We start from the raw sequence: 22,761 nt of genomic DNA on the forward strand, positions 1-22,761 counted from the left end.
AGGAGTTTTACGGTGTCATGTCTTATGTTTAAGTCTTTAAGCCATTTTGAGTTTATTTTTGTGCATGGTGTGAGGGTGTGTTCTAACTTCACTGATTTACATGCAGCTGTCCAACTTTCCCAACACCCCTTGCTGAAGAGACTGTTTTTTCCCATTGTATGTTCTTGCTTCCTTTATTGAAGATTAATTGACTGTAGGTGTGTGGGTTTATTTCTGGGCTCTACTCTGTTCCAGTGCCAGTACCACACTGTCTTTATATTATCCCACAGCTCTCTTATATTGCTTTCTTTTTTTTTTCATTTGGCTTCCTGTCTGCTTTTCTGATTGGATAATTTCCATTATTCTATCTTGCAAATCACTTACTTTTTCTTCATTATTCATTCTGCTATTCATTGCCTTTTAGCTCAGCTTTTGTCTCTGCAAATGAGTTTTCTAATTTTTCTTTGTTTCTCTCTTACAGTTTCTAGCTCCTTTTTACAGTAATCTGCATTTCTGTCAATAGCCTTTCTTAATTCCTTCCATATTTTCATTACCTCCTTTCTGAACTCGGTGTCTGTTAGAATGAAGAGGTCAACTTCATTGTACTTTCAGGGGAATTGTCTTGGTCTTTTAACTGGGAGTGTGGTTCCTCTGCTTCTTAATTTACTTATATTTCTCTTACTTTGTGAGTTTAGGAGAAACAATTATCTACTGTGGTCTGGGAGGGCTATTTATATGTGGGGTGTCCCTGTGTAGTGTGTGTGGGTTTAATATATTTGGTGCGAGGGTTGTCATATGCCTGTCACCTCTTTCCTCAGTGTGTGCCAACTGTTATCCCCTTGATAGGGGTTGTGCAGATGCAGTCACTGGTGCCTGGCCCTGGGAGGGGAGGCAGGAGGTGGCTTGCACCCACTCCTGGCGTCTGGGAGGAGGGAGGCAGTGGCAACTTGTCACAGAGTCTCAAGCACATGCGGGTAGTATCCTGCCCTCTGCGAGCGCACACACAGGAAAAAGGCTACAATGGCAGGTCCCACCCCTCCCCTTGAGCACCCCCCAAACAAAGCACCCCCTCTAAGGCGGCCCAGGTTTCCTCCTCATACACTCTCAGTTGCGGTTGCACCAGATTCTAGCTACCACCCCCAGGCTGTTTCCACACAGCCAACCCCAGTCCTCTTGCTGGGTCTGATCTCTGAAGCCCGAGTACCAGCACCCAGCCCTGGCTGACACACATCTCAGGCTGGGGAGCCCACAGTGGCAGCACTGACCATCTGTCCTCTCTCCACTCTGGCTGCCACAAACCAGCTGCTGTGTTCTCCAAGGTTCTGAAGCTCCCTACTGTCCTGGTCAATCTCCCTGCCGGTGAAGGGGCTTCCCCAGGGTCTAGGAACCTTTCTTCTTTCCCAGCTCCCTCCCAGGGACACGGGTCCTGTCCTGATTCCTTTCTCATTTTTTTTTTTTTTCTGTCTTCTTTTTTTCCTACCTTGTTACATGGTGATCTTCTTGCCCTTTCAGCAGTCTGAGGTCTTCTGCCAGTGTTCAGTAGATATTCTGGGAGAATCATTCCACGTGTACTCATTCCATATGTAGATTTTTGATGTATTTGAGGGAGAAGGTGAGCTTCACATCCTACTACTTCACCATCTTGATCCCAGCCCCACAAGTTTATTGCTCATATCAAGACCAATGTGTGTTAGCAGAGGACTGAACCTTGGATAGCCAATTCCAAGACCAGAATGCTTGAATCATATGGCTCTTCTACCTTTCTTTTAAAATTTTTCATGTGGTAAAATATACATGACATAAAATTTACCATTTTAACCATTTTTACATATGCAGTTCAGTGGCATTAAGCACGTTCACATTGTCGTGAACAACTTTGGTTTTCTTTTTCATTTCAAATCCTTCAAAAATAAGAAGTATGTTCTTTTGTCTCTTGTGTGCTATAGTCTTTTTATTTATTTTATTTTTGGCTGCGTTAGGTCTTTGTTGCTGCGCACGGGCTTTGTCTAGTTGCGGCGAGCAGGGGCGTGGTGCACAGGCTTCTCACTGCGGTGGCTCCTCTTGCTGCAGAGCACAGGCACACAGGCTTCATTAGTCGCAGCACGCGGACTCAGTAGTTGTGGTGCACGGGCCTAGTTGCTCTGCAGCATGTGGGATCCTCCCGGAGCAGGGCTCAAACCCATGTCCCCCACACTGGCAGGCAGACTCTCAACCACTGCACCACCGGGGAAGCCTCTGTGCTATATATAAGTCTTACCTTTTATACATCAGGATATTTTCAGAGTCCCATTGTTGTTTTTTATTGAGTCACTCTTGAAGTAGGAAAGGCTGACTCAGGCCTGGTATTTGTTCAGTGCGTTAATGTATGTGAAATATAGTGCTCTCTGGCATGGAGTGAGTGGGATATGAGTGTTAATCAATATGAGATGGATGAGTTAATGTTCCATCTTCCCACCTGTGTTTTATGAGACTACTCTTCTGGATCTTAGGCTGGAAGGCTGATGCATTTAATTTTATATTTGCAGTTTGATGAGCCAGTAGTCCAGAGGGCATACACAGGGGATGGAGGTAGCCACGGCCTTGGGCCTTTACAGCAGCAGCAGTTCATCATTGTATAATGAGTGTATAATGTATTGTCTCTCTTTTGAAATTCTGGCTTTATATGCTAAGTTATTTGTTGCAGTTTTTGTTTTGACCCAGTTCCCTGGTTAAAGGTGTAATTATGCTTTCCCTCTGTCCTATTACTGCTTTTGCTGTGGCACCTTAAATCTCCCCCAATCTTCCCTTTCATTGTAGCAACTGTATTCCTGGTTTTTTTGTTCTACTGCTTTCAAAGGCTGTTGATCCATAAAGATGAATTCCCAGTCCCTGTAGACCTTTATCTGAGAACTAACTCTCCATCTTACCCCTCCCAGTTAGGGGCTGTTAGTTGGGTTCTGCAGTGTCGCACTGCTAACTCAGCAAGACTGCTAACTCAGCAAGGCTAGGTCAGCTATGCTGGGAGGTCAAGGCTTGCTGTCTTTCTTAGTCTGGCCCATTGGCACTCTGTGAGGCAGAAATGTATGGTGTTTACTGGTGTTTACTGCATAAGAATAATACTCTGATCCAGCACTGAAATAGGTATTCCCTTTTTTTTTATGGGTTTTTTTTCCATTTCTGTAGGGATGGATGGGAAGATTAGACACAGACACCTTACTGACTGTTGTATTTCTAGGTTGAGAACGAAGAGGAGATAGAGAACCTCCGACAGCTTCACGATTTGGTCTACTCCCAAGCCTGCAGCTGGTTTCAGAATTTAAGAGACAGATTTCGAAGCCAAATTCTTCAGCACTTTGGATCAATGCCCGGGAGGGAGGAAAACCTCCAGGTATGATGGCTTTGATATTGTTTCCAAAAGTCTCACTTTTTGTGTAAACCCAAGTTGGTAGATTTTTTTTTTTGTTATAAATTTATTTATTTATTTATTTTTGGCTGAGTTGGGTCTCTGTTGCTGTAGGCGGGCTTTCTCTAGTTGCCGGGAGCAGGGGCTACTCTTGGTTGTGGTGCACGGGCTTAGTTGCTCTGCAGCCTGTGGGATCTTCCTGGACCAGGGCTTGAACCTGTGTCCCCTGCATTGGCAGGCAGATTCTTAACCACTGCACCACCAGGGAAGTCCCGAAATTGGTAGATTTTTTAAGTTTCTTCATCTTTAGTTTTGCACATCTCCTTTGTCCTGTCTTTAGATTTGTGACCATATTCTCTAGCACAGGGGTATCCACTGCATCTTATATAGGAAGAGGATGGAAACAGTGTCAGCTGAGATGCATATAGGAGCAAGTGCAGGAGGAGAAAGCCCCCAGCTGAGGATTTTCCAGAAGGAGGGATAAGGAATTAAAAATGGGAGATAGGATCAAGATGGCAGAGGAGTAGGACGTGGAGCTCACCTTCTCCCACAAATACATCACAGTTACATCTACATGTGGAACGATTATCACAGAACATCTACTGGATGCTGGCAGAAGACCTCAGACTTCCAAAAGGGCAAGAAAATCTACACAAAAAATCAATCTACACAAAACTGGGTAGGACAAAAGAAAAAGAGAGAAAGGAATTGGGATGGGACCTGCGCCCCTGGGAGGGAACTTTGAAAGAGGAAAGGTTTCCGGACACTGGGAAGTCCCCTCACTGGTGGGGAGATCAGCTGGGACAGAGGGAGAGCTTCAGAGACACGGAGAAGAGCACAACAACCAGTTTGCAGAGGGCAAAGCAGAGAGAGACCTGCACAGATGGTCGGTGCCACCAAGCACTCACCAACCTGAGACACTTGTCCGCTGGGGCAGGAGGGGGCGAGGCTCAGGCTTCAGAGGTCAGACGCTGGGGGAGGGCTGTGGTTGGCTGTGTGGAGACAGCCTGAGGGGGTAGGGTGTAGGGCCCCACGACCGAGGGAATACAGGAAGAAACCTGGGACTGCCAGAGAGGCAAGGTGCCATTGTTCGGGGTGTGCAAGGAGAGGGTCAGGACTGCCGTAGGAGCTTCCGTCTCCGAGCACGCACTCTCAGGCAACGGGGCACTGCCTGCCTGAGCTCCAGGGGCGGGTGCAAGCTGCAGCTGCCATCTCGGACTCCAGAGGCAGGTGCAGACCACTGCTGAGGGTCCCACAACCACGTGCCAACTGTTGCCCCCTCCTCCCTGGCAGCGTACATAAGCCACGCACCGCACACCCCAATCCAGGGGACAACGGCCAGCACACGCCGAGGAAAGGGGCAACAGGCATCCAAACCAAGAACAGCCCTCACGCCAAAAAATTGTTAAACCCACGCAAGCTACGTAGGGACGCTCCCGCGTGTAACAGCCCGCCAAGACCACAGTACGTAATTGCTTCTCCTAAACTGACGCAAGCTACGTAGGGACGCTCCCGCGTGTAACAGCCCGCCAAGACCCCAGTACGTAATTGCTCCTCCTAAACTGACGCAAACTACGTAGGGACGCTCCCGCGTGTAACAGCCCGCCAAGACCACAGTACGTAATTGCTCCTCCTAAACTGACGCAAGCTACGTAGGGACGCTCCCGCGTGTAACAGCCCGCCAAGACCACAGTACGTAATTGCTTCTCCTAAACTGACGCAAGCTACGTAGGGACGCTCCCGCGTGTAACAGCCTGCCAAGACCACAGTACGTAATTGTTTGTTTCTCCTAAACTGACGCAAGCTACGTAGGGATGCTCCCGCATATAACAGCCCGCCAAGACCACAGTACATAATTGCTTCTCCTAAACTGACAGAGTAAGAGACAAGTAAAGTGAAGACACAGAGACCACTCCCAGTTAAAAGACCAAGAGCAATGAAACAGACCTCTTCAGTCTAATAATAGATACCGAGTTCAAAAAGGGAGGTAATGAAAATACTGAAGGAATTAAGAAAGGCTATCGACAGAAATGCAGATTACTGTTAAAAGAAACTAGAAGGAAGAGCCAAGAAAAATTAAAAAATTCATTTGCAGAGATGAAAGCTGAGCTAAAGGCAATGATAGCAGAATGAATAATGAGGAAAGAATAAGTGATCTGCAATATAGAATAATGGAAATTACCCAATCAAAACAGCAGACAGGAAGCCAAATGAAAAAAACAAGAAAGCAATGTAAGAGACCTGTGGGATAATATAAAGCTGGCCAATCTATGCATAGTAGGGATTCCAGAGGGGGAAGAAAGAGAAAAAGGGATGGAAAATGTGTTTGAAGAAATTATGTCTGAAAACTTCCCAAACCTAAAGAAGGAAACATGTCTAGCTACAGGAAGCACAGAGGGGGTCCCAAACAAGAGGAACCCAAACAGACCCACACCAAGACATATTATAATTAAAATGGCATAAGTTAGAGGCTTCTAAAGGCAGCAAGAGAAAAACAGGGTTAATTACAAGCCAACTCCCATAATGCTATCAGCTGATTGCTCTACAGAAACACTGCAGGCCAGAAGCGAGCGGCAGGATATATTCAGAGTCCTGAAAGGGGAAAACCTGCAACCTAGGGTACTCTACCCAGCAAGATTATCAGTTAGGATAGAAGGAGAGAGAAAGAATTTCTCAGACAAGCAAAAACTAAAAGAATACAGCAATACTAAACTTATCTTAAAACAATATTGAAATGTCTTCTCTAAATAAAAAAGCAGCAAGAAGATATAGGAAGGAGGAAATCACAATTGGAAAGTAAATAAACTAGCCAGTATACACATCAAAAAGAAAATTAAAAAACCCTATTAGTGAAAGCAACAATAGACACAAGGAATAGCAAAAGGATACACGTTAAGATGTAAAAAAGGACATCAAAACCATAAAATGGGGCTTCCCTGGTGGCGCAGTGGTTGAGAGTCCACCTGTCGATGCAGGGGACACAGGTTCGTGCCCCGGTCCGGGAAGATCCCACATGCCGCGGAGCAGCTGGGCCCATGAGCCATGGCTGCTGAGCCTGTGCGTCCGGAGCCTGTGCTCCACAACGGGAGAGGCCACAACAGTGAGAGGCCCGCATACCGCGGAAAAAAAAAAACCCATAAAATGTAGAGAAGGAAAGTAAGAAAATGTAGATTCTTTAAGAATGTGTTTGAGCCTACATGACTGTCAGTCTAAAGCAAGCACATATAGGAAGGGGTTAACATACTTGAAAAACAGGGCAACCACATATCAAAAGCAGACAATAGATTCACAAAACCCAAAAAGAGAACACAAGCATAAAATGAAATCATCAAACCACAAAAAGAAAAAAAAGGATCAAAGAATCAACTGGAAAGCAAGGTTTAAAATGGCAATAAATACACATGTATCAGTAATTACCTTAAATGTCAATAGACTGAATGTTCCGATAAAAAGACAGAGTTTCAGATTAGATTAAAAAACAAGAGTCTATAATATGCTGCCTACAAGAGAGCCACCTTAGGGCAAAGGACACACACAGACTGAAAGTGAGGGGATGGAAAAAAAGGTATTTCATACAAATGGAAATGACAAGAAAGCAGCAGTTGCAATACTCGTATCAGACAAAATAGACTTTGAAACGAAGGCCATAAAAAAAGGCAAAGAAGGACACTATATAATGATAAAAGGATCAATATAAGAAAAGGATTATGTGCTCGTCAGCATATGTGCACCTAAATACATAAAGCAAATACTAACAGATAAAGGGAGAAATTGATAGGAATACAATAATAGTAGGAGACTTTTAACACCCCACTCACAATACATGGACACATCTTCTAGACAGAAAATCAATAAGGCACAGAGATCCTAAATGATACAACAGTGAGACTTAATTGGTATTTTCAGGACGTTATATCCAAAAAAACCCGGAATACACATTCTTTTCAAGTGCACATACTAGAGCACAAAACTAACCTTAAAAAATTTAAGAGTACAGAAATTATTTCAAGCATTTTCTCTGACCACAACAGCATGAAACTAGAAATCAACCACAGGAAAAGAAATGAGAAACAATTACATGGAGACTGCTAAACAACATGCTACTAAAAAAACCAATGGGTCAACAAGGAAATCAAAAATTAAATTTAAAAATACCTTGAGACAATGAAAACACAGCCATACAAAATCTATGGGATGCAGCAAAAGCAGTTCTTAGAACAAAGTTAACAGCAATACAGGCCTTCCTCAAAAAACAAGAAAAATCTCAAATAAACAACCTATCACCTAAAAGAATTAGGAGAACAAAACCTAAAGCCAGCAGAAGGAAGGAAATAATAAAGATCAGGGAGGAAATAAAATAGAGGTTAAAAAATATAGAAAAAAAATAAAACCAATAGCTGGTTCTTTGAAAGGATAAACAAGATTTTCAAACCTCTGGCCAGGCTCACCAAGAAAAGAGAACCCAAATAAGATAAGAAATGAAAAAGAAATCTCAACCAATATGCCAACAACTTTGACAAATTTGACAACCTAGATGAAATGGACAAGTTTCTACATACAACCCACCAAAACTGAATCAAGAAGAAATAGATAATTTGAACAGACTGATCACCAGAAGTGAAATAGAATCTGTAATTTAAAAAAACCAAACAAACAGACAAAGAAACTCCCTACAAAGAAAAGTCCAGGGCCAGATGGCTTCACAGGTGAATTCTACCAAACATCCAAAGAAGAACTTATACCAATTCTCAAACTCTTCCAAAGACTGAGGAGGGGGGAATACTCCCAAGGACATTCTGTGAAGCCACTGTCACCCTGATACCAAACCAGATAAAGACACAACCCCCAAAAAAAAAAATTACAGGCCTATATCTTTGATGAATATAGATGCAAAAATTCTCAACAAAATATTAGCAAACTGGGCTTCCCTGGTGGCACAGTGGTTGAGAGTCTGCCTGCCGATGCAGGGGACACGGGTTCGTTCCCCGGTCTGGGAAGATCCCACATGCCGCGGAGCGGCTGGGCCCGTGAACCATGGCCGCTGAGCCTGCGTGTCCGGAGCCTGTGCTCCACAACGGGAGAGGCCACAACAGTGAGAGGCCCGCATACTGCAAAAAAAAAAAAAAAAAAAAAAGCAAACTGAATCCAGCAACACATAAAAAAGATCATACACCACAACCAAGGGGGAGTCATCCCAAGTTCACAAGGATGGTTCAACATATGCAAATCAATGTGATACACCACATCAAGAAAAGACAAAAACCACATGATCATCTCAATAGATGCAGAAAAGCATTTGACAATATTCACCATCCATTCATGATAAAAACTCTTACCAAAGTGGGTATAGAGGGAACATATCTCCATATAATAAAAGCTATTTATGACAAACCCACAGCCAGTATAATACTAAATGGTGAAAAGCTGAAAGCCTTCCTGCTAAAATCTGGAACAAGACAAGGATGCCTGCTCTCACCTCTTCTATTCAACATAGTATTGGAAGTCCTAGCCACAGCAATCAGACAAGAAATAAAAGGTATCCAAATTGGAAAGGAAGAGGTAAAATAGTCACTCTATGCAGATGACATGATACTATATATAAAAAACCCTAAAGACTCCACACAAAAGTTACTAGATCAAATAAATGAATTCAGCAAAGTAGCAGGATACACGATTAACATGCAGAACTCGGTTACATTTCTTTACACTAACAATGAAATATCAGAAAGGGAATGTAAAAATCAATACCTTTTAAAATTGCACCAAAAAATAAAGGACTAAAGAGAATTCAAAGAAATGGAAAGATATCCCATACTCTTGGATTGGAAGGATTAATATTGTTAAAATGGCAATATTACCTAAAGCAATCTACAGATTTAATGTGATCCCTATCAAATCACCCATGAAATTTTTCACAGAACTAGAATAATCCAAAAATTTATATAGACCCATAAAAGACTCAGAATTGCCAGAGCAATCCTGAGGAAAAAAAACAAAGCAGGAGGCATAACTCTCCCAGACTTTAGACAATACTACAAAGCTACAGTCATCAAAACAGTGTGGTATTGGTACAGAAACAGACATACAGATCAATGGAACAGAATAAAGAAATAAACCCATACACCTAGAGTCAATTCATCTTCAATAAAGGAGGCAAGAATATAAAATGGGAAAAAGATAGTCTCTTCAGCAAGGGGTGCTGGGAAAGTTGTACAGCTGTGTGTAAATCAGTGAAGTTAGAACACACCCTCACAGTGTGCACAAAAATAAACTGAAAATGGCTTAAAGACTTAAGACAACACCATAAAACTCCTAAAAGAGCATAGGCAAAACATTCCCTAACACAATTTGTACCAGTGTTTTCTTAGGTCAGCCTCCCAAGGCAATAGAAACAAAAGCAAAAATAAACAGGACCTAATCAAACTTACAAGCTTTTGCACAGCAAAGGAAACCATAAACAAAACGAAAAGACAAACTACAGAATTAGAGAAAATATTTGCAAATGATGTGACTGACACAGGCTAACTTCCAAAATATGTAAGCAGCTCATACAACTCAATAACAAAAAAACAAACAACCCAATCAAAAAATGGGCAGAAGACCTAAATAAACATTTCTCCAAAGAAGAAATACAGATGACTAATAGGCACATGAAAAGATGTTCAACATAGCTAACAGAAAAATGCAAATCAAAACTACAACGGGGTACTACCCCACACAGGTCAGAATGGCCACTATTATAAAGGCCACAGGGCTCTGCTCTGCCAGTGGTTAAGAATCTGCTTTCCAATGCAGGGGACACACAGGTTCGATCCCTTGTAGGGGAACTAAAATCCCACATGCCACGGGGCAACTAAGCCCATGTGCTCTAGAGCCCACGCCCCACAACTAGAGAGCCTGTGTGCTGCAACTGCTGAGCCCGTGCACCACAAGTCCTGAACCCGCACGCCATTACTAGAGAGAAGCCCACGCACCACAATGAAAGATCCCACATGCCGCAGTGAAGGTCCCACATGCCGCAACTAAGACCCCATGCAGCCAAATAAATAATGTTTTTTTTTTTTTAAAAAAAAAAAAGGGAGGGAGACGCAAGAGGGAAGAGATATGGGAACATATGTATATGTATAACTGATTCACTTTGTTATAAAGCAGAAGCTAACACACCATTGTAAAGCAATTGTACCCCAATAAAGATGTTAAAAAAAAAATAAAAATAAAAGCCCCCAGATAACAAATGCTAGAGAGGGTGTGGAGAAAAGGGAACTCTCCTACACTGAAGGTGGGAATGTAAGTTGGTGTGGCCACTATGGAAAACAGTATGGAGGTTCCTCAAAAAGCTAAAAGTAGAGTTGCCATATGATCCAGCAATCCCACTCCTGGGCACATATCCAGACAAAACTATAATTCAAAAAGATACATGCACCCCTGTGTTCACAGCAGCACTATTCACAATAGCACACGTCACAAGACATGGAAACAACCTAAATGTCCATCGATAGAAGAATGGATAAAAAAGGTGTGTACATATATATATACAATGAAATACTACTCAGCCAGGACAAAATAATGCTATTTGCAGCAACATGAATGCAACTAGAGATTATCATACTAAATGAAGTAAATCAGAAAGAGAAAGATAAATACTGTATGATATCACTTATATGTGGAATCTAAAATATGGCACAAATGAACCTATCATGAACCTGAACCTATCTACAAAACAGAAATGGACTAGCAGAGAACAGACTCATTGTTGCCAAGGGGGAGGTGGGGAGGGAGAGGGATGGACTGGGAGTTTGGGGTTGGTAGATGCAAACTATTACATTTAGAATTGATAAACAACAAGGTCCTACTGTATAGCACAGGGAACTATATCCAATCTCTTGGGATAAACCATAATGGAGAAGAATATAAAAAAAGAATGTATATATGTGTATAATTGAGTCACTTTGCTTTACAGCAGAAATTAACACAACACAACATTGTAAATCAACTATACTTCAATTAAAAAAAGGGGACATGGTACCATCTAGTAAATTGTGCCTATAAGACAGCTACGTCTTCGAGCCTCTTTGGCTTTGCTGTTATTCTTTGAGAGTTGAGAGATGTATCATTTTCTATACTTTTAAAAAATCTTGTCACCTTTTCTGTTATCCCCAGCTTTTTACCCTGCCACTTTAATTCATTTTTATCTCTTCATGTTTTATATTTCACTCCTCATGAAACTATCGTTCTTATGGTCTTGATCTGGAATTTAGGGTTTACATTTAAGTTTAATCTAATTAGCATACAGCAGGTGCTTTCTGGTCAAGCAGAGCACTGCAAGAGGCATAAAGAAGAGTTCCTATCCTGGAAAATCTGGAAAAAGACCCACCAAAGCATTAGGCATAAGCATTGTTGAATTGAGTTGGATACAGTGTTTGTGGTTAGATGGGAATAGATGACATAAAGGAATGGCTGTAAATGAATATCAGATGGACAGAGGGCCCCTGTGATGGACACTGTCTCTCATTCCAGTTTTCAAAGGTCGGCCTACATCTGTCTGAATCTCAATTGAATCCTTCAGCTGAACTTGAAATTTCAACATCACATCATCTCCAAACTGAGTTCTCATTCTGTGTCCAGCATATATCAGTTGCCACGTGTTTGTTTTATCCTGGCTACCTGAATCTGATTGAACTTGATAGAAACAGCTTTTGATGAGCACAGAATTGAATAAGTACATTTTAAATGTTAACAAACCAACTTGTAGAAAATTTCAACATTACTTTCCAATCACCTCCACCACCCTCACTTTTATTATGCAGTCCTCTTCCACTGCTTTCAGTTAGTCATACTGTATGAGTCAGGATTCAGTCAGGAAAACAAAAGCAGCCACTCTATATATCCCAGGAGTGAAGGGTTTATTGTCGGAATTAAAGTTGACACCCCCATTGGGAGAGCTGGAGGAGGGAGGATCAGATCAGGCCATCGTCAGCGGAGCTCAGGGACCCTCTTCCTGACACAGTGGAGCACGGGCTCAGGACTTGAGGGGAAGCTGCTGTCATCCTTAGGAATCCCAGGGCAGTCCCCACCAGTATCTCAGTTTGCAGTAGTGGAGCAGGTGGTTTTCACGAATGCTCTGGAAAGCTTCTGCAAATCTCACATCTGCCCACACTTGGCAACAGCCTCCAGAGAACAATGGCTTCCTCTCCCAACTTCCAAATCTTGAAAGAGTGCCTCTCATTGGTCATGTTTAACCTGGAACCACCCCCTCACATGGGGGGAGGGGATCCTGGGAAATGTAGTTTCTGATGTCTCTACGGAAGGTGGCAGTGGTGCCGAGTTGACAACAGGCAGGACACAGATAAGTCCAGTTTGATTCTAGGAGGAGCTTGTTGATATCAACTCATGTCACAGCTCCTTTTGTCATTCTGAAACTTCATGTTTTAGGTTCAGTAAAAAGCAATTCAGTGTGTAGTAAAGGTGGCTTAAACATTCTTGTATATAAATTCCTAATTCGTTCCATAGCCAGTAGTCAGCCCTTGCAACATCAGATGAAGTTCTTTGCTGGAGATATGTTTATTTCTCAAATGAAACTGGAAGCTGAGACTTTTCTTATATCCTTCCTAGGATTCCACAATTCTTTGAAGACATTTAAAAATATCACTTAACTTGTCTTAATATTTTATTTATTTTTTTTGGCCATGCAGTGTGGCATGTGGGATCTTAGTTACCCGACCAGGGATCGAACCCATGCCCCCTGCATTGGAAGCGCAGAACCTTAACCACTGGACCACCAGGGAGGTCCCTTAGTGTTTTAAATATATATTTTAAGAAAGCAGTTCTCAACTTGGGACAGTTTTGCCCCTGTGGGACATTTGGCAATATCTGGAGACGATTTTGACCATCAGAACTGGGGGAGGTGCTGCTGGCAGCTAGTAGACAGAGGTCAGAGATGTGCTAAACATGCTACAATGCACAGGACAGTCCCCATAACACAGAACTGTCCAGCCCCAGAAGCCAGTAGCCTGAGATTGAGATACCTGTTTAGGTCAGTGAAGAGGAAAGAGTGCTGGCTATGAGGCAGGTCTGGATTATTTGAACCTTGGCTCTGCCACGTAGGAGCTGAGATATCTTGAACAATTTGCATTATATTTAATGAAGCTTCAGTTTCCCCATTTTATATGGGCATAATAGTGCCCTCCTTACATGATTGATAAAGGATTTGAGACAGCCATTCTGACAGGTGTGAGATGATAGCTCACTGTGGTTTTGATTTGCTTTCCCTGATGATTAGTGATGTTGTGATATCACCTCATACCTCTCAGAATGGATACTGTCAGGAAGACAAGTATTAGTGAGGATGTGGAGAGAAAAGGAAACACTCATGCACTGTTGGTGGGAATGTAAATTGGTGCAGCCACTGTGGAAAACAGTATGGAGGTTCCTCAAAAAAATTAAAAATTGTACTACCATGAGATCCAGCAATGCTACTCCTGAGTATATATCCAAGGAAAATGAAAACACTAATTTGAAAAGATACATGCACCCAGTGTTCACAGCAGCATTATTTGCAATTGCCAAGATATGGAAACAACCTAAGCCCATCAACAGAAGAATGAATAAAGATGTGTGTGTGTGTGTGTGTGTGTGTGTGTATGTGTGTGTGTATCGACAATGGAATGTTACTCAGCCGTAAAAAAGAATGAAATTTTGCCATTTTTGACAACATGGATGGACCTGGAGATTATCATACTAAGTGAAATAAGTCAGAAAGACAAATACTGTATGTTTTCACTTCTATGTGGAGTATAAAAAAATAAAACAAATGAACAAACATAACAAAACCAAAACAGACTCACAGATACAGAAAACAAATGGTAGTTACCAGAGGGAAGTGAAGGAGGAGGAGGGGTAAAGGGGATTAAGAGGTACAAACTACTAGGTATAAAATAGGTAAGTTACAAGGATGTAAAGTGCAGCACAGGGAATATAGTCAACATTTTGTAATAACTTTATATGGAGGATAATCTATAAAAATACTAAATCATTGTTGCACGCCTGAAACCAACAGTATTGTAAGTCAACTATACTTCAATTAAAATTTTTTTAAGTTAGAAAAAGAATCTGACACCATAAAGTGCTCAATACAGATTAGCTTGGTGGTGGTTTTTTACTGCTGTAATTACATAAATATTTGTTTTATTAACACTATATAATGTGGATTCTTTTTAGGCAATCCCTAATGGACCCGCCTGGTGTTGGTGGCTTCTTGCCGTCCTTCCCGTCGACCCCCGCTATCAGCTGTCCGTTTTGTCAATGAAGTCTTTGAAAGAACGGTTGACAAAGATACAGCATATACTGACTTATTTTTCTAGAGACCAATCTAAGTAACCAACTGCTTGGATCTTCCTCTAAAATTACCCTAATCTGGCTGTGGTGATGGCCAGATTGTCCGCTGCCTTTGCACATCCAGTGCTGGTTTGAGAAATGTAATGAAACTGTTCTTTTTTTTTTTTCTTTTTCCTTCAACCTCCTGAATCATGTGGTTCTGCAAACAGATACCTTCAACTAGGATTTAGACCACTAAGAACTTGCACAGAAAAACACACACGAAATGTGTGTTAAACCTCTACATTGTGATGAAGTTGCACTATGTACCATACTCTAAATGAAATGAGAACTCTGTGTGTGGGTGCGTGCGTGCGTGCGTGTGTGTGTGTGTGCGTGCGCGCATATGCGCGCCCGTGTGGGTAGTATGGGTGCATTTTCTCTGGCTTTAAAATTTTAAAAGAAAAAAAAAAGCCATAGAGAGCAGAACTTGCCGAGGGTCATTTATTGCCCAAGTTTACAACAGTAGCGATACAAGTTTTTGCAAATTGAATTTGCCTCAGATTTCTCTGTCCTGATGCTTAATTTGCACAAGTACGTAAGCTATGGTATTGAGTATCACTTTTTGTCGGAAATACCGCTCTTGCTGAACTGTCTTGACCATTGACTAGGACACAGTTTCTTATTTATGTAAATACTTGCATCCCAATAGCCAACAGGCATCGGATGCAGAACCTAGAGCCAGTTTTCAGGAACAATTGCAAACCTGACTTGGTACTGTGCATCTATTCATAAAACACTTAAAACTGTGAAAATATGGTTTACACTTAACTGTACATAAAGGTAAATGGAGAACTCAGTTCAGTACCAGTTAGTTTGTACATTTTAGGGGGGCTTTTCACATTAACTGCCCATCTATGTAATTTATAGTTTGACATATGTTTGTTTAAAAAAATTACATAGTATAAACCCATTAAGGATCTAAGGGAAGAGAAGAAGCTTAATGTAGAACTAAGCTTTTAAAGTATGTTGGTTTTTTTTTTTTTTAATTCTCGTCTTGGTGCAAATGTTAGTTATGCCTTATTCATATCACAGTTAGATCACCATGCTGTGACATGGTCTGTATTCATGCTGCCCTAGATACTTTTGTAATTATTTGTTGCAGACTTGTGACTGTCCCTCTTAACTTTCTTTTATGTAAGTAATTTGTAAAAGTTTCTTAAAAATTTTGCTTTTGCTTATTTAATTTTGAATAAAAGCTAAATTCATAATACTTTTTTTTCTTAATGATTAGGTTAATGTCAAAAAAAGATCAGCGGACGAATCAAGCTACACAGAGTAGAGAACAAATGAGTTTTGCCTACTGTTTTGTGCTGTGAGATGTAAGCTATAGCTTTCAAAATACTTTTTTTTTTTTTTTTTGGTCATCTTTTGACCAAACAATGAAGTGTCTTAAGGAAAGTTTAGGCCTAGAACCATCCTCTAAAGCAGGGGTCCCCCAACCCCCGGACTGGTACCAGTCCGTGGCCTGTTAGGGACCGGGCCGCACAGCAGGAGGTGAGCTGCAGGCGAGCAAAGCTGCATCTGCCGCTCCCCATCACTCGCGTTACCGCCTGAACTACCCCCCACCCCACCCCGGTCTGTGGAAAAAGTGTCATCCACAAAACTGGTCCCTGGGGCCCAAAAGTTTGGGACCACTGCTCTAAGGCACATTTTTCAACCTCTGAAAAATCCATGTCCCTTTTAGGATAAAGATAAGGCTCTTAGTTACCCCCACTGGGGACACCTCTTGGCTAAACAGCCTCGATTCTTTCAGTCCCTGATTTCCCAGCTAGGATTTAATATTGAATGTTTTAATTAAAAAGGCAGAAATCACTGCCTAGATAGAGAGCCACCATTTGCCCTCACAATTATGCTAGGCACGAATCGTGAATAGTTCTACAAAGAATGGGCCATTCCCCAAAAGTACCTTATCAATAGTTTCTGCAGTGTTAGATTGAACTTTCTTGTAATAAAAAACTATCAAATGCCTGTTAAATAGCTTAAATAGTGTCTGGGTGGTATAAATGAAGAGTTTACCTGTACAGTTCTCTATAGTTCTCAAAATATGTATCAGACGGCAGCAGGAGTTACCTGGTGCTGAATCGACATCCGTGGTATGTACTTGCGTGTGTCCACACATACACACGCACAAAGCAGCATTAAATGGTCTCTCTCTATATACACACACACACTAATGGAAATTCATGGGTTTTATCATTTGACCCTAGTTTTGTGGTAAATGATCTCTGATAGTTATTCTATCTATAGATTTTTTTTTTTTTTAATCTCTGGAAATCTTTTTCCTACTGCACTTTCCATCCAGATTATCAGAAAAAGAAGCGGGGGGGAAGAATCTGACTTTTTTTTTCCCTTAACACTTTAAGTGACTAAGTTCTGTCATGAATTCCATATTTCAAGCCAACGTGGCTGGTGGTTGATCTTCTTTTCTTATACACCTGTCTACATGTCCAGTTCTTCCTGTTTCTCGAGGTCAACTTGAATGCTTTCACTCAGCTAAAACCCTGAATCCGTAGCACTTTCCTTGTGCTCTGCTTATAGCATGTATGGGGGATATTTGAATTAAATACATAAACCCTCTCCTGAGTATCAAGATCAGTGTCCAGCAGTTTAGACAGATTCAATCTCCAAGACACAGGGTGACCACTGAACAGGGTTGAAATAAATGCCAGTTAAGAAGGGAAGTTGAATAAAGATGGTTAGACTGAGCAAATACCTCGTCTTACCTTCCTCCCCAAGTTCAAAACAATGACAGTAAAGAAAATGAAATCTAATGGCGTTGCAAAACTAAAGTCAATGCTTTTTGAGGAATTTTTGAGATATGGAAACGGCATCTAATATAGAAGACCAGAGGAGAGCATAGCTTTACAGAAACGGAGGACTGCAGGGGAGCCCCAGACTGGTAAAGGGTCTTGGAAAACTTGGGCAGGTTCCCTGGGGAGGCTGTATGTGACACGGCTGGATCATTTGGCCTCTCCCCACTTGGCCAGGGCAGCAGGCAGCAACAGCAGCTGTTCTCAGGCCAAAGCACCAAATGAGGGCGTTGGGCCAGAGAAGACCATGAAACCTTCATTAGCCACGTGGGATGGAGGGCCCTCACGCACAGACAGTAGGCTGCTGACTTCGCTCACACGGCAGGCGTTCCAGCGTTCACCAGTCAGCAGAGGCAGGCCACCCAGAACTACACCAGCACCCACAGGAAGGAACAGAGCTCCCACGTGACAAAGATGAGGAGACAGTCAACTCCTACACATTTGAGGAAAAACATTCTAAACAATACAACAAATCCAGTGCCCTTCGATTTGAGGACGTGCAATTCCAAAAATTATCTGGAGATCTAAAATATGTTCCTCAGACAGTCCCTGGCACCACAGAAGCATTCAATAAAAGTTTCTGGAGTCAGTGAATGAATCGTAAAAATAAACTAAGCAAAAATAAATAAATAAATAAAATAAACTAAGCAGACGAGTTAAACAGAAGAATGAATTCAGACAAAGGATGAAGGAATGAGGCAGAGCGTTGAGTTGGGGTCCTTTCCAGAACACAACGCAGAAATCAGTAGAGGCAGAGTAGGAGGGAAATATCGAGATGTGGGGGAGAGATTCAAAGTTTTAACGTTCATCTGAGAGAAGATTCTTAAGAGTAGGGAAGAAACAAATAATGCACGTAATTAGCTCAAGAGTAATAAAATAATTTAGGTGCTTTCTTAGGTACCAAGTTGATCCATTTAAATAGGACAATAAGGCAAACTTAGATGACCAAGGACAGACAAAACAGCAATATCTCAACTGTCTGGCTCATCGATCCACAGGGAAATGACTGCTCAATGAGATGAATTTTCTTCCTAAGCCAGCACTTAAATGCCAACATTTTTTATAGATAGGACATTATGACGTGGCTTAATAAATGAGCTCTCTTACAGGCCTGCCTCCAAATAGCCTTTGGCTGTTCACCAAAATTCAGAAGTATCCTTAAGGACTTTTTTTTGGGGGGGGGGGGCAGGTCACAGTAGGATATTAAAAAGCATACAGACTTCGCTTCAAAATGTGGTAAACACGCACATTTAATCCTCAGAAAAGTCCTGTGAAGTAGGTAGTGTCCTTGTAAGGATGAGGAAATGGGAACACTAAGTAGTTAAGTAATTTGTCAAAGGATTACACAGCTAATGTGTGGTGGAACTGACCGAAGCCAGGCAGTCTGGCTCAACCTTACCACCACCCAAGTTCTAAGGCATCTAAGAAGGTCGATATGTGAAGGGTCTGGAAGTGACTGACGTGACTCCCTGACTTAGTAGGCTTTACACTTGGGGGAGGGATGCATTTTACAGCGATAACATTAGGACTTATTTTTAAGCACCTCACCAAGATGGTGAGATGGCCAAACTGGGCTCAGCCCTATATTTTTGGGAGCAGTGTAAATTGCTAACAACCTTTTTAGAAAGTAATATTGCAGTTATGTATCAAGGATCATTAAAATGTTCATGATCTTCAACCCAAGCTCATACTGTGGCGTCTTCTTATCCCCCATGTTTCAAGTCACAGAGACCCAAATTAAAACAAAAAAACCCACAACAGAACAATGGTATATAACATTGAAATTGGGAAAATCTCATATGCTTATATACCCCATGCTTATAATACCTTCTGTATTCTTTGAAATGCCTTTGTTGCTGTGTACTCAGTGACTTTCAAATCTTAATCCACTTGATTTAATTGTAAACCAGTATTACTGGAATTAGTCAAGAGAGTCAACAAACTCTTCCAAAAAAGGAAAGGAGGGAAGGAGGAGTGTATATGAGATTCCTGAAAAGAATTTTCTTATCATCAACAAATTGAATATGAAGCTAGAGAAATGACGACGTAGCAACATACAGAACAGATCACTGCTGAACAGCCGAACATGCTAGAACACATTTAAGCAAGGACAGCAAAGAAAACAAAATGGCAAGGTGAAAGGCTGTAAGAACTCCTTGTGCAAGCCAAGGAGTGAAAGAAAAACATACCTTTAGTTCCAAGAACATTTCCACATCGGTGGAGTTAGAACAGACTTAGGAATTACCTCTCGTACTCAAATGTCCAAGCCCAAGACAGGATGTTAAGTGGCAAGTAAAAACAGATGTGCAATAACCAGGTCTCTTGGTGTGGAGCAGTGGCGTTCGACTGAGCTCCTCTTAAGTACCAGACCCCATACTAGGCACGTACACACATGTATGTTGCTGCTGAAAGTCTAATGCAAACCTGACTTTTGTTCCTTTGGTAAGTGATCTAGGTTCTTCCCTGGCACCCCAATTTTTAAATAACTTCCCTGTTCTGTCTCGGCATGAAATAATAGTTGAATTTATTCAGTGTTTTGGACTTGGTATTTCACTGTAAATGTATTAAACTATGCCACAGATGCACATACACATATACACACATACGCATCTCCAAATACACATTTTTCTTTTTCTCTTCTTCTTTACCATTACATGTATGTTAGCCCATCTGATATTCTTTCATAGCTCTCTGATGCTCTATTTTCCCTTTCTTTGCTCTTCGTGTTTCAGTTTAGGTAATTTTTCTTTGCTCTATCTTGGAGGGTGGGCATTGGTTTGTGTTGAGGGGTTCACTAAATTACTCCATAATACTGCTGCCTGGGCATCAATTTGTGCGGCCAAGTGCCCAGTGGGGGCCTTGAACTGACACTAGCCCTCCCACAGGTGCGTGCCCTCCATGGCAGCCTCAGAGTCAGGTTCCTGATGTGACTTCTCCAACACCCCGCTGATAAACAGTCTCTCCTGCCTCCTAGCTTTCTCCACTTGTGCACGAGAGCCCCCTGGAGCTTACTTAAACCCTGCTCTTTATGGTTTGAATTAACTGATCCAGCCTTAACCCGGGACCCGCAAAGCACTGCACCTGTGGACCCTAATAAAGCCAGGCGCCCCAGGTCCTGCTGCTCCCACCCTGCCTGCATCCTGCCTTTACCTCTCCATGTGGCCGCTTGAGGCTGCCACGGGCCTCCGCCAGGACCTCTGAGGAATAATCATCTTCTCTATTTCCCTTTCAGTCTTCGTTAAACTGTGGCTCAATATTTGACTCAATACCAAGGTTCTACCTAACAAATGTTAATTTAACAAAATCACAACAGTTTGCCTGAGGTTTTTTCTTTATGTTGGTGTTTTATGCTTTTCCTGCTGCCTGTGCCTCACGGCAGTTTATAATTTTTCAGTGCTTACTTGCCCGGTAGATAAGGGGGTTTCTCTCTTATCATGGGCCCCCCTCCGTTGGAGACACTCCACTCCAGCATGAACTTTGAAGATGGCTCTGCTGGTTTTGTATGTAAAGAATAGGTTCCTACTGTTTAAAGCCACTCGGTGTGTGGTACACCGCAACCTCAGGACCTAATACAGCATTCAATTCAGGCTGACGACAAGGATTATGACGCAAAGGCCACGTGGAAGTGGGTCTGAAACTGGTGGAAAACTTCCTTTTTCAGATATAATTGATTCTAGTAACTGGAGTTGGGAAATTTGTACGTGAAGTTGACAATAATGAAGAAAGGTAGGGAATGAAAGACAAATCAACAGATGAGACTCAAAATAATTATGCCTTGACTCCAGAAACATCTATTCACAAACCCATTCAGACTGTCAAATATGAGACACTGCAGACAAGAAAATCATCCTCCCGATGTGGAGAAAAGGGCACACGACACTGTTGGTGGGGATGTAAGCTGGTGCAGCCACTATGGAGAACACCAAAAATAGAACGACCATATGACCCAGCAATCCCACTCCTGGGTGTATATCCAGAGAAAACTCTAATCCCAAAAGATACATGCACCCCTATGTTCCTAGCAGCACTATTCACAATAGCCAAGACATGGAAACAACCTAAATGTCCATCGACAGATGAATGGATAAAGAAGATGTGGTACATATATACAATGGAATACTACTCAGCCACAAAAAAGAATGTAATAATGCCATTTGCAGCAACATGAATGAAACTAGAAATTATCGTACTAAGTGAAGTCAGTCAGAAAAAAAAAGACCATATGATATCACTTATGTGGAATCTAAAATATGACACAAACGAACCTATCTACAAAACAGAATCATGGACACAGAGAACAGACTGGTGGTTGGGCTGTGAAAGGGGAGGGAGTTGGGGGAGGGATGGAGTGGGAAGTTGGGGTTAGCAGATGTAAGGTTTTATATATAGCATGGATAAACAACAAGGTCCTACAGTGTAGCACAGAGAACTATACTCAATATCCTATGATAAACCATAACAGAAAAGAATATAAAAAACAATGTCTATATATGTATAACTGAATCACTTTGCTGTACAGCAGAAATTAACACAACACTGTAAATCAACTATACTTCAATAAAAAATTTTTTTAAATCCTCCTCCCATCCCAAGCCAACACATCTGAATGATTCTAGCACATCATATGTATACTAGTTACTCAATAAATACCTCTAGAATGACTGCCTATCTGGATATAAATATGAACAAGTGATTTCATGTTACTATTAAGTTGGTTTGATTTTTAAAACTGAGAGATCAATGGGGTCTCTGGGGAAACAGAAATTTCATGAAGTCAAGTTACTTTCATTCTTAATTTTACAGAGTCTTATGCTACTTCTGTACCATATTGTTGACAATATATGAAGGTTAAGAATGTCAGATGGTTAGAAAATCTAGATCTAAGTGAGACAGCACTTTTTACTGTTGTTGGGCAAGGAATACCAACTTTATCTGGAAAGTCCGAAGGCTGAGAAGACAGCAGACTAGCATCCCAAAGAACCATCTTCCCGGAGGTAGAACTCAGGCTTCTTTTATACTAAAAGAGGGGAGGGGGGCTTCCCTGGTGGCGCAGTGGTTGAGAGTCCGCCTGCCGATGCAGGGGACACGGGTTCGTGCCCCGGTCCGGGAAGATCCCACATGCCACGGAGCGGCTGGGTCCGTGAGCCATGGCCGCTGAGCCTGCGCGTCCGGAGCCTGTGCTCCACAACGGGAGAGGCCACAACAGTGAGAGGC

The 22,761-nt window shown here is 41.9% G+C and overlaps 1 protein-coding gene across 1 annotated transcript in view; it reads left to right on the forward strand.

Moving 5' to 3' along the window:
- The window catches only part of LONRF1 (LON peptidase N-terminal domain and ring finger 1), a 45,902-nt gene extending 29,965 nt beyond the window's left edge, over positions 1-15,937 (forward strand). Inside the window, exons 11-12 of the mRNA XM_030832198.2 lie at positions 3,194-3,346; positions 14,579-15,937. Coding sequence (XP_030688058.1) covers positions 3,194-3,346; positions 14,579-14,737 — 312 coding nt within the window. The 3' untranslated portion in view covers positions 14,738-15,937. The remainder of the gene's footprint in view (positions 1-3,193; positions 3,347-14,578) is intronic.
- The last annotated feature ends 6,824 nt before the right edge of the window (positions 15,938-22,761 follow it).

This window comes from Globicephala melas, chromosome 21 (assembly GCF_963455315.2).
Source record: "Globicephala melas chromosome 21, mGloMel1.2, whole genome shotgun sequence".
Lineage (NCBI taxonomy): Eukaryota > Metazoa > Chordata > Mammalia > Artiodactyla > Delphinidae > Globicephala > Globicephala melas.